This window comes from Apostichopus japonicus, chromosome 12 (assembly GCF_037975245.1).
Source record: "Apostichopus japonicus isolate 1M-3 chromosome 12, ASM3797524v1, whole genome shotgun sequence".
Lineage (NCBI taxonomy): Eukaryota > Metazoa > Echinodermata > Holothuroidea > Aspidochirotida > Stichopodidae > Apostichopus > Apostichopus japonicus.
In genome coordinates this window covers 14526493-14539554 of record NC_092572.1, presented here as the reverse complement: position 1 = coordinate 14539554, position 13062 = coordinate 14526493, and the positions used below count along the sequence as shown (strand labels likewise).

Here is a 13062-nt window from a genome sequence, read left to right as displayed (position 1 = left end):
ATTTACTACCTTCGTCGTCTTTATTGACTCCGTTAAGAGTAAAGTTGTTTGTTTATTTATTTAAAGTGGCGGTTATTATGATTTCTTAAAGTTCAGGGTAGGGCTAGGCAAGCCCTTGGTCATACAATGTTCCCTACAGCGAACAAGGAAACCAAAGGCATGTTGAAGCATTTCCCTTTAGTAACAGAAAAGGCAAGTCAATTTAAATACATATAAACCGTTATCATGTACTTCCATTTCAGCATAGAGACTTCTTGACTGGAAATTTCCTGCATGGCAGGTATGACGGACCAGCTCTATGTTTGAACATGCATATCACCAGCCCTTGGCAAAACTTAATGTTACCATCAAAGAGAAATCTACTTAACAATCCATAGACATTAATAACGAAACACACGACTGAGTGAGATTTACATGCAATGTATTTGATTTAACTATACCCTGACCACGCATTAAATGTGATCTGATTGGTGACGTACTAGCATATTATGTCTGCATCAAGCATGTCTACAGAACAAATCATTCGTCATTTACCAATAAAAAATTTAAATTCCTTTCAATTACCTTTGGTTACTTACTTTCAACAATTAATTAAAGGAAGATATATTGAGACAAAGCAAATTAAAGATGTGGAACGTGGGATTTTTGTGTCAATAGATTGAGCTCAATATCATCTCAACTTAATAATAAAATAAGTATGCTTTAAAATTGATGATGACGCTAAATAATGTAAGTTAAAAGCGAAAGCGAAAGGTAAGGGATTTACATGGGTGTAGAAGGTAAATGAATTAACTTTGCTTAAAAACTGTTTACTAGTTATTCAATGAATCAATACTTGAACTGTAAGTATGCTACTTGCTCCAATGATGGAATCATGGAGGTAAACCTAATTTTGGTGACCCGATTTATTGTTCAATTGCATGTTTATACATATTAACTATTTTTTTCTAAAATGCTACCTAATGACGTTTTCCCGGGTTTATTTTCTTTACACAAAACATTAACATTTAAGTTGATAACGAAAAAAATTCGACAGAAAATAAAGACATAATGAGTAACATTCAAGCTTAAAAATTAAATCAAGCGTCTCATATTTAAATTGATTTTTGCCATGAAATAACGATTAACCTGGTTCAGCGTCCTCATTTTTGGAAATTGAAGACACGGTCATGGATAGAGAAAATCCTTTCTTTCTTGTGTTTTTAAAACACGCAGACAAACTGAAGTCAGTTTCTTCGCTAGGTTATCTGGTCGACAATATTTCTATCATAGACATTTGTTTTGATGTTGGACTCTCTCTGTGCCTCTTCTACTTCCTTTAGCACATTAACAGTATTTTTCTACAATAAAAAAAATAAAATAATAATTGGAACTTGAAGAAAGCTGTTACAAGGCATGCTCTTTAAAGTGACTGCAAGTTACATTCCTATATTCACCAAAGGATTCGCCTCAAAAGATTCTATTAATTATCTATGGACTGTGAAAACTTAGAGTTAACAGCAATATGATTATTGTGACACAAAATTAGCGATGATTCTATAATATGAAAAACAAGTAATGCATTCATCCTTTCAGTACGTCAAGTCACCCTACACAATATTAATAATATATAATAATTAACATTTTTCACTGATCAGTTACATTTGGAACTTTAAAGGAAGAACATACTGCCTTGTTATCTGTATTCAAAGCGTAAAATGCAGAGGCCTGTGTCATTTCGTGTTCCAATTCCATCAGTGTAGGTCGACTTCGTGGATCATGTTTCCACGAGTCCAGTATTGCGTCATATCTAAAAAAAGATACAAAAAAAAATTCCAAGCAAAATTAATCCTTCAGTAATATTCCAAGGAACATCAATTAATATCCGTCAAGATCACAGTGGGACTTTGACAATGGTGAATATAATATGTTAAATTGTACCATATGATTGGTAGAAATGGTAACATAGATGGGATGAACTTACATATTCTTGGGACACTTTTCAGGTTTGCACAATTCCATGCCATGTCTTTCGTTTTGGGCAACCTCTTTATGTGTTGGTAGGTGAGCACCTATTTAAGAATAATTTGTTTACATTTTAGAAGTTCTGTTACCAATTGATTAAGATTAATACATATGTTAGGCTCTCTAGAAGAAGTACTCTAAGACACCCAACCAATCTTTGATTTTCAAAAGGAGACCTATTATATTGATGGATGTTGTGGTCCTTAACTTAGATCCAAGGTCATTAAATTAATGATCTATATCTTATCTATTGGTAATGCTAGTCGCACATATACTAATTTCCGCTATTATCCACATTACACTCATTTTCTTGGTAAATGGAACAAAGGTTACATGTGGTCACATTATGCTTAATATCTCAGTAATACTTTCATGTGTTAATTTCACATTCTTTCTCAAACGAACAGCATAGCTTACCGGATTGGGATTAAAGTTTTAGATAAGCTTCATTAATTATTGCAATATATGCCCAAGGCCTTTTCCATCCACCGTGTGACAGTAATTTATTTACTGATTGTATGTATTATGTGCAACTGTGTCAAATATGAACGACGTTACGTTTGTGGGTTACTTACCATATGAAAATAGTTCCCATATCAAAACACCAACTGCCCAAATGTCACTCATCTGCGTATACTCTTTTTGCGCCAAGACTTCTGACGGAATGTTCACATACGGGTTACACTAATTAAACAAGTGAAGTTTTGATTATTTAATATTACGATATTAAAAAAAAATTGAAACGTTTTATTCGTTGAAGGATTAAACCAATAACCCTCGGTATATTTTTCTATGCATTAAAATATAAACTTTTAGCAAAAAGTTTACTTTTTTACTTCAATAATTTATTGGACATCAGACAAGTTTCCTTCGAATGGTAATGAATGATCTGACGTATGCGGATTAGTGTTGTTTGACCATCTTTATGACAACTTACAAGTTCTGTATGGGTCACTTATATTTCAAAGAAAAACAGGCATATAGCATCATGAAAGAAAAGGATGTTTTTTCTTCACATATTTAAGGTTTATTATGTAGAAAATAATATCCCAAAATTCGTTACTCAAGTACAGACTATATCAAATATGAAATCGTTTGTACAAGTTACGTAGTATTATCTCAGATTTTGAGGTCAATATATAAAAGTCGTGTTCAATTCATGAATTTTACCTCTTGAATTTCTGCTTCAATGCGTACTCCTGCAAACTCAGGACTGCAAAAATCATACAGCTTACAAGACTTCCCTCCTTGAGTCAGCAATACCTTACGTGCACACAATCCAGGATGAATCCACTACCAAATTCAAAGTAACCGAGAATTCATTATTACTCAAATGAAATAAAAGCTATATCCATTAAAAAACCAGATATATACGTTTCTTTACATGAAATATCAAAACAGTACATACCCTATGGAAATGCAAATGTTTCATTCCCAAAGTCGCGCCTATAGCCAGCGAAAAGAACTTGCTTGGAACTGGTTCTAGGGTGGTATAACTTTGAAAACTTTCTCCATATTCAGATTCCAAGTAAGATCGCAAGGTACCGTATGATAAGTCTTCATGAACGCAATATGTGGTATCTGTGCAGAGTGAAATGTGTTTACAATTTAATAAATAAAGTAAATGTTTTGAACTATATCTTACAAATTATTTCACTTTATTTTATAGTTTAGTCAGTGGTTTTCGGACTGATATGAAAATGGAATGAAAAAAAGAGAAAAGAGAGAAACTATAACAAATCACATGGGGTCATGGCCTCTGTTTGTAATATGTAAACTGAGATAACAAAACATATTAGAGAATATGTAAGAAAACGAAATATGATACCTACGCGAGATAAATATGAGTAACTCACCAACTCGGACACATTGCCCTAGTAGTTTAACAATATTAGTGTGCGATGGAAGCTGGCGTATGCAACGAATAAACGATGTCCATTCATCTGTCTCTTGCTGATCACCTTAGGAATGACGCAAAACACTTAAAAAATATCATTTAATTAGCTTAATGTGACCTGATTTAGATATTGCATATATTTCTCACACAATAAATCTGTATTTGTAGATTACAATGACTTTAAATCCTGACAGTGATCTGACAATTGTTTGTCATAGAATGTAAACGTGGCTTAGAACAAAGTAGGAGCATTGAATGCAGCCAAACCTTGACATGAAGTATCTACTCGATAAGTTCCTGGTATTATTTAATGTGTTCTCAAGATCGGTAAATATTTACAAACACTGTTAATCATACATAGAAATCTTTCCATACTCCATATACTTTCAGTATACCACGTATAAAACGGAACAAAGATAAACATCGACACAACGCTGACGGGCACAATCGAAACCTCAATGTAGACCTTCAATGATTTATGTCTGTCAGACGTATCCATGTGATAGAATTAAGAAGATATTTGAAAGGAAATAAGAATGGAAAAAGGTACTCACATCGGCAACTTGAAACATGAACATCAATAACAGATGATTCTTTACGAAAATTGCCCTTCCATCTTTGCCTCAATGCACTCCTTTTAAGTTGTTTGCCAAAGGTTAAATCCTTTTCAGGTATCAACAACATGGTGTCATTATTCACGGTTCCCGTGTCATTTGGTATGGTGCAGTATAGCTCTAGTAAGACCAATATGAGATGCGAATGTTAAACAACAGTTACCATGTGTTTAATTAACAACCATCTTACTCTTTCATGAATGTGATCTTTTACACATCAGTGAATACACAAATACTGCTTGGCATATGAAGCCATCATATTCTCACATGCAAAGTATGCGATATGCAAAATTAAGACGGCGAGACTGATGAAAATATTTCTCTTACCAACTGTATCAAGATTTTCAGTTTTCTTCTTTCCAGAGTCAACAGTAACGGTGTCGGTGTTTCTTAATAAAAAACATATAGATTAAATATAAGTATGATGCAACTGTCGTGAGGCAAAATGAATTCTTATAAACTATTAATCGCTAAATCTAAGTGCGATATTCGGTTTCAATTTTGCTGTTAGTCGTAAAACTAAAGAATCCGCCATGTTTAGACTTTTGGATATAAGCGCCGTAAATATGTGTCAGCAAACGCTTTACTTTTTCAACTTTCGTTTATGTTTACAGTGCATAAAACCATAAAGGAAAACCTGTGCTAGGTTAAGAACGTCGATATTTTAATATCAACAATTGTAAACCAATCTTTACTATACCAAAAGAACAGTGTATTGGATAAGAAACATTGACAAATATAACATATTTGGTTCGAAGATGTGATATCCATTCAATCTGCTCATCGTAGGTATCTCTATAACTTAAACACTAACTTTCCTGTACAAAGCGCGAATCTCCTAGTTTACCTAGAATTGGAATGCAATTTAAAAAAAAGAAAGCGTTACATTGTGTAGATACTTAATAAAACTGAGAATTGGAAAAAAAAATGTAGTATTATTTTTACGCAAAGCAGCATCCAAGAAATAAATTGATATTTTTATGATAAATAAAAATTAAACATTGATGTATAACAATGTCTAATACCGTGTAAATCCTGTATCATCTCCAAGTGATAATAAGTATTCTGAAAAAGAAAAAAATGAACGTTCAGCAAGTAGGTGGTTAACTTTCCTGATACTAATGAAATTCAAGCTTTTCAGTAACTATTACGTGAAGGTAGTTATTAAAACAATGTATGGATAGCTCTGAAGACTACTTATTGAAGTTCCAATAAAAGTGGTCGTAAAATTATATTTATTACATTTTAATTGATCACAAAATTTGATACTATAGATTTTGTTGGTAAAGTAGATCAGTACGCCGGGTGAAATAAACAAAAAAGACAGATTTTTGATAGCTTACTTTTGCATACAAGAATGATCAAGATACATATAAAGAAAACAACAGCGACCGATGAGATCAACATTATTAACAGGAGTTGTGTACTATCTGTTGGTAGAGGATTGATGCCTCCTGTGTAAAAACAAAAGTGAAATTACCGCATAGACTCAAATCACGAAGTTATTTCAAACTAGCTGCACAGTTAACGCTAAAGTATATTGATAATTATTTACCGTGGTATACCATGATCGTATGTACAACATATTAACGGATGTTCACGACACACGAAAAGCATGGTGCTGCGATACCACGTGTTCTTTCTCCACAAAGCGGCGTATTAAATGATCGAATTATACGTAACATCACACGATCGTTAATTGAGTTGTTTACATCCCTTACTGATATACGTACATATTGTTGTTGTTGAGAAATGTTTTGTAGCAAAACCTCTATATACGTACTACGTCTGTGTAGTTCGAAGTGTTTGTAACGTTCACAGAAACAATGTATGGAACATTAAAGACCGGTTTAAAAGTTTGCAAGTATCGTGTTACCAAAATATGTATTCAAATAGTCAACTTGTCGATGGAAATTAGAGAAGTATGTTTATTGTGTGCATTAATTGTGGTGTTTGCACTTCAATCAATCCGAAACATTGTAACACATAGATACTCCTATTCATAAGTATTTACACATAACTACCGCTAGATAGATTGTAACCAACTAGGATACTCTTTTCTATCAAATTGTTAAGTATCCAAACATACAAAATGTACCAGTTTGAGTGTAGTTCTTATGCAGATTACATAGGGCAGGTACGAAAAGTACAGTTTATACCAAGAGCAGGCATGTTTATTCTGTCTTAGCCATAGAAGACAGAACAAGGTGATTCGTCATCTAACGTGAAATTTATATTTTGCTAGTAACCAAATAACGTAAAGCCAGCAATAGACAAACGGCTGATCTAAGTAACGAACAACTCAGTGAGTAGTGGTATACACGCTACAAACACAAGTGGTATACACGCTACAAACACAAGTGGTATACACGCGGAAAATTATAAAAAAATCATCGTAATGTAAAAATGAATTCTCTAACTGACCTATTACGCTCAAGACGACTACTTCACTTGTTGCAAATTCGTCAACCGTGTTGTTTGCCAAGCATCTGTAAGCATCCCTGTCACTGTACTCCTTTAGCTCATACCACCATAGTGACTCGCTCTCATTAATATGTGGTTGGTATGACAGACTTTCCCATTCATACAAGGTGTTAATTCGTTGTAGGTTTACATTTGGTATTGGGAAACCACTTGCCTGGCATACCAAAATCACTATATGATTTTGAGAAACTTCCATCGTTTTTTGATGCATCAAGTCTACATCGGCCTCCACTGTAAAAAAACAAAAACAAAAACAAATTAATAACAGGTGACCCTAACATCGTTACTCATTTGAGTAAGCATTTAACATTTTAACCAAACTTACAACACAAACTTTAAAGAAAAGTGTCACGTTGTAATTGGAGTCGAGTTTAACATGTTATCTATGTACACTGTTTTTTCCTTCTCATTTCGTATACATGCATTCTTCAACACTTTAATACTTATCAAGTTTTTCAAAAGAAAAGGTATTATATCATGAAAAACACATAGATATGGAAAAACACAAATAACATATTCTTTAAAATTACATGGCAAAATGAAACACACTTAAAAATATCATGCAAATCGTTTTTATTTTATCACCTTTTGCACAAACAAACACAAACACAAAACCTACACAAATACCTCAAGTCCTAACAAATTTGAAAATTATGTAATTTTTGTGCATAGTTTCACAGCAGCCTACACCACGTATTTGTTTTTCATATTCCTGCTAGAAATCCTAAGAAATCCAATCTTACAATCATTGTGAATATGAAGTATGAGATATTTCTGATTTTATTGAGTAACAAAGACCTTTTAAAACGAAACGCCGTATCATGAACAGGTTCCATGTTTGAATTGAAGGTACATTGACTAGAGTAATGTACCTATCATGTGGAACTAATATTTGAAGCTTCTACGATTGTAAGAATGATTACTTACGAAAATAATAAACATGGATATCAGTGCTATATGCTGACTGATCTACACCGTTAAATGAAACACATCTCACGGTTACAGATGTCATATTGTTAATGTTATACAAGAAGCTACTGAATATAACATCTTCCTTCTTCGTCAGGACAATATCTTCCACCGATGCGTTTTGCCACTCCTGCATAAACGGTTGGAACATTTGCAAATATGTTACTGGAGCGGGATTTCCCTCTGTTCTACATGTAATATTAGCAACATAACTCTTCTTCAGTAATACGTAGTTTCCATGTTGGTTCGTTGTTTCCCAGCTTACATTAGCAGAAACTGGTAAGGAATTGAAGAAAACTAAATTTATAGTGCCACTCTTTATAAATGTATTGTTGCCATGTAACAGCTGAACATTAAGGAAGTGTTTGTGTAAGCAGAAAACATGCTACATATACATGATACATCCTGAAAAAAATCAAACGGTAATATAGCCTACCCTTTGAACAGTACTGATATGGTATGTTATGTAGATCAATATAATCAAGTTTCAAGGCATGACGTTTTGCTCCCAGCAGGATCATCGCCAGACTAAGGTCATACCTAGACAGACACACAGATGAACAGCTAAAATGGACCATTGGACAGTTACTGAAGCAAAATTGAATAGTACAGATGATAAATAAATAAATAGAAGAGCTACGAAAGAATAAATGAGGTGAAACGGCTCAGGAAATGACCAAGGCAAGTGCGTGTAGAAATGTGAACTGTGATTAGGAAGGAAACGGTGTAAGTGTGGGGGCGGGAGTGGCATTGTGTTTGGTGAGAAAAGAATGGAGAAAGCCTTCTTTTGCAATAAATGTGTATATTGTTACTTATTTTATTTTAGTATATTTTGTTTTCAAATTTAGATAATTTACATCCTATTTTGGGTCACAAAGTTGTGTGTAACTTTAACATGACTAACGTGTCTTTCGTTCCCCCTCCATCTCCCCATGTTCCTACCCCCCCTTCACTCCTCCTCTCGTAGCTCTCTTCCATCCCTTTTTTCTCCACACCTTTCTGTCTCTCTTTGTCCCTCTGCATATTATCTCCTATACTTCTCCTCTTCCCCTGTTGGTTTCTTTCTTTCTTTTCTCCATACCTTTTTTACTAATCCCCTTACATTTATCTCTTTGTGTTCACCATGGTCATTAACCTGTCTGTATTCTGTGCGTGTTGTTGTCCCTTCTATTACTGTTACTTGTCAGTTTGCCTCTGAAGAAGATCCTGCTCGGATCGAAACGTCAGGCCAACTTACTTTTGATCATTTTCTTACACAGGCTTTTTAGTGGATAACCAGTTTGCTAACAGTTTTATTTTATTGTTATTTTTATTTTAGAAGAAAAATAAAAATCTTAAGGAAGAGCTTTAAATTTGTACATAGTGACAAACATAACGTAGACTAGTCTACCGAAGTAATGACTTTCTGAAGTTTTCAATATCATCATATACACTATGGATCGTAACATAGCTATACGACAGTTTCCTGTACATCTGATGTTGTATTTACCAATACATCATATGTAAATGTTAATTTTTAAGCACGGTCCTTTACAACTTACATATTTGTTATCATCTATTGCAAATGTATATGAATTCAAATGTACACTGGCAAGAATTACACTTACATAAACTATTCAGCTTAGTTCTTGCGGATACCGGTCCGGAACCTATTATCAAGCATTCCAAAGTTCCGCTGTTGTAACTTCGCTTGGAAACAAATGAAATGGCATTGCACGTGGTATATATTCCATGATGATAAGTATACCTTGGTGTAGAGGTTCTAATGGGAAATGTTTTGTTGTCTATCAACCATGAAAACGTAGGATGGTAATGGTGGTTAGAATATTGTAAACAGCACTCTGCTACGACATCATTTTCACTCTCGACAGGAATGTTCTTTTGTTCTATTTCTGGTTTACCTGTAACGCATGAAAGAACGTTACAATGGTAGTGTACTTCTATTGAATATTTGTAAATGCGTAGGTGTCAAATCTTAGGGTGACATAAAGGAATTACATGTCTCACAAAGCAACTAATGGGTAGTATGGGGTGCAGTGTTCATAGAGAGCACATAAAATAAAATACAATACAATCTGACGAACGGTATTTTGAAACGCAAATTATGTAACAACCTCAAACTAGACCTAAGGCATTGTACAGAGAGCTCATATATAAACAACTTAATTGCAAGACTCATATATGAGGCATTGATTTACTGTTCAAAATATTGCAATATCATGTTGTTGGAAGAAGTCTTTTGTAGAGAGCTTAACAATTTAACTGTTCATTTAAATCATAGCTATGGAAAGTATACAGATGTAATGAAGTTTGCCAAGCTTTAACTTTGATTTGCCAAGATGTGGTCCACATGATAACCTGTACAGTATAAAATAAGCTAACATTATCGCGAGAAGATACTTTGTGAATATAACTCTCTTTAAAAATAATAGATCATCATGTAATATTGATAAGTTGACTGTTCAACATTAGTAAAACTGAGTGTTCCATACATATAAACAATAGACATTTATAAATCAAATTGAGTTGATCAAAAGGACATACACTGAAATCATAGTTACCTTGTACGTGTAAAATCCATTTATATTCCTCTGGTAATCCCTCAACAAGATATGATTTGGCACACGTGTAAGTACCCGAGTCCTCAAATGTGATATCCGCAATGCTTAGCTCTGCAACTCTTCCATTTTCGCCAATTGTAGAAGTATGTCGACCCACAACTTTCGAAGAATAATCGTTGGAATCATGACGAAACACAGGGGCCCCTTCTAATTGCCAAGTTATTATAAAGTCAGATTCTTTTACCTCAAAGTAGCAAGTTCCAGCAGCTATTCCTCCCAAGTCAGATAACGTTGTTGATGAGCCATTGTTGGCTTCTGGTAAGCAAAGTATATATGTAGGCCTATTATAAATAATTAAAACCGGGAATTAAGGCACCAACAATATGTATTTAACTAAAATGAGAAATAGAGATCGGAGGGGGTGTAGTTGAATGTATATTTTAGAGGAACAAACATGAATATACTTACCAGAAGAGGCTATGCTTGATCTGCTTGTCAACAATATGATTAAGTAAAGAAAAAGGTGGCAACGATCTACTTCAAATTGTCGCATGGTGAAGTTGATTTAACCTCATGAGAGCTTTCGTCCGTTGAAGGTTTGTGTGCGTGTGTTGGTTCTTCCCGTGTATTAGTATTTTGTTTCCTCTTTGACTGCTATAGTTATTAACCACATAACATGCGTCACAGTGTCCAACCTTGCTCAAAAAGTACGTAAAAAAAGTTCGTACTTTCGCTTCCGTGCAACAAGTGTATTTATTGTGTGCCAATTTCCAGGAGAAACCTCTTTGGCTTTTAAAGTTCCAGTCCCCACATTTTTGAGTTTCCTATCAAAATGCTAATGAACCAAACATTCCCAGATTTAGATACTACTAACATAGAACATTTACATATTTTAAAAGAGCCGCTAAGAGTTTATGTCGCTAAGCTTTGTTATACAGTTTTGAATGCTTTCCTGATTATGATAAAGTTCATCAACACATTTGTGAAAACTTAAATGTTTAGTGTAATTAGCAGTTCGTGTTTAACATGATTTATCATTCAAGGGAAAGGGTGAAGTTCTGTTGCTGGAAAGAATGTTAATCTGAGAAGATATCGGTAACTGTGTATCCAGCAGTTCCATCACAAGTCTGTACCAGTACATAGGTAGTCAGTAATCAAAAGCAATTGCTCAATTGCTCATTAACTTGAACTCCGTAGAAGCGCCACGGTACGCTTTCCTCCTCTTTAACATTTACACGGAGCCGAAAATCTTCACATCGTTGATTGTATAATGATTTCACTTTCTACACACAATTAACAATTAAACCTTGTGGTTGAAGTATAGCTATTGTTTGAATAATGAAAACAAGTCCAAAACTTACGAAAAATGTCTAATGCAAACATCGCTCCCAAGAACACACACATAAAAACAAATGAAAGGAGAAGAATACGGACGTACAAGTGTAATAGAGAAAGGTCAAGGTGCAAAGCCATTATTAGAACAAACGCGCATATGCGTTAGGTGTTAAGAGCTGGAATTGGTTCATTTATAATTACATAGATTATCTTATTGTGTTAGAAAAAGTAATGTCTTTGCCTTAAACAGTTTACCTTATCTATACTATGTATCAAAATGTCATTCTACTCTTTGAATAATGTCATGTGAACAATACAAAAATCTTTGTTTTATGAATACCTAACGTGTTAAGCAAATATACCCTTTTATACATTCCTTACTCGCTAGTGTACTTATTACGACAATATTTATACGACAAACGTGCTCATTTCCGCCGTTCTTGTTGTTGTTGTTGTTGCTTTTCATTTTTGAGAACGTTATGTGTTGCTGCAAAACGAAAAATAACTTTGGTTTTAATTTGTTAATTCATTTTGCATTTTACAAAGGATTGCTAGTAATATGAGAATTTACAGAAGTAGCACAAATGTTGCAAGTATTAAAATGAGAAACTAAAAAACACTACATTTGGCCTTTGAGGTAGAAACTCTTGTATCAGTTACTTTATGTAATTCAAGACAGTTTAGAATAGTATAATCTATAGCATGGGATATTGCCATTTACATATGTATTAGCTATATGATATTGATATTGTTTATAGTAACTATCAGACAGCCACATACTGGTATTTATTGTTTTATAGTATGCTTTGATTGCTTATTTACGGTTTATTTGCCGTTTGTTGCTTTCATGTATTCTTTCCTAGATTTTTACGTCACCATGGACTCATGGCACTTACTATGAATTAAATTGTTCACAGCTGCAAAACTACATTACAATAGCATGCTATTTTGGGGCAAGGATATTTCCAAGGTGATAGATGTGTCGCGAGTTCCTTCTTGCAGGAGGATCTAAAACACATACATCCTAATGGAGATGGTTGGCCTACTTGGAGAGGAATAGTCTGTGTCCATTTAAAACATTTTAAGTAAATAAGAATAATTTCAATTTACTAATATGAAATCGTCCCGAGGCGGTATTCATGATTCCTTAAAAGAAAGATATGTGGAAGAAATGCACATATTTTACTTTAAGGTGACG

At 33.9% G+C, this 13062-nt stretch overlaps 1 protein-coding gene and 1 long non-coding RNA gene across 4 annotated transcripts in view; both read right to left on the bottom strand.

The window, feature by feature from the left end:
* Positions 1-13062, bottom strand: part of LOC139977143 (uncharacterized) — a 37290-nt gene that overhangs the window by 10726 nt on the left and 13502 nt on the right. The window lies entirely within an intron of this gene.
* Positions 1612-11589, bottom strand: LOC139977842 (uncharacterized). 3 transcript variants are annotated; one of them, XM_071987528.1, is made up of 15 exons: positions 10998-11589; positions 10530-10844; positions 9576-9869; positions 7927-8244; positions 6940-7230; positions 5859-5969; positions 5541-5580; positions 4843-4904; positions 4456-4635; positions 3861-3965; positions 3413-3585; positions 3175-3297; positions 2580-2688; positions 1964-2051; positions 1612-1789 (listed from the first exon to the last, which is right to left on the bottom strand). In XM_071987528.1, the coding sequence occupies exons 1-15, from the start codon at positions 11080-11082 to the stop codon at positions 1627-1629; spliced, it is 2457 nt and encodes an 818-aa protein (XP_071843629.1). In that variant the 5' UTR covers positions 11083-11589; the 3' UTR covers positions 1612-1626. The 3 variants fall into 3 exon arrangements, with proteins under 3 accessions (XP_071843629.1, XP_071843630.1, XP_071843631.1); XM_071987529.1 differs by lacking the exon at positions 7927-8244 and having other exon boundaries at positions 10998-11588; XM_071987530.1 differs by lacking the exons at positions 9576-9869; positions 10530-10844; positions 10998-11589 and adding an exon at positions 8405-8551.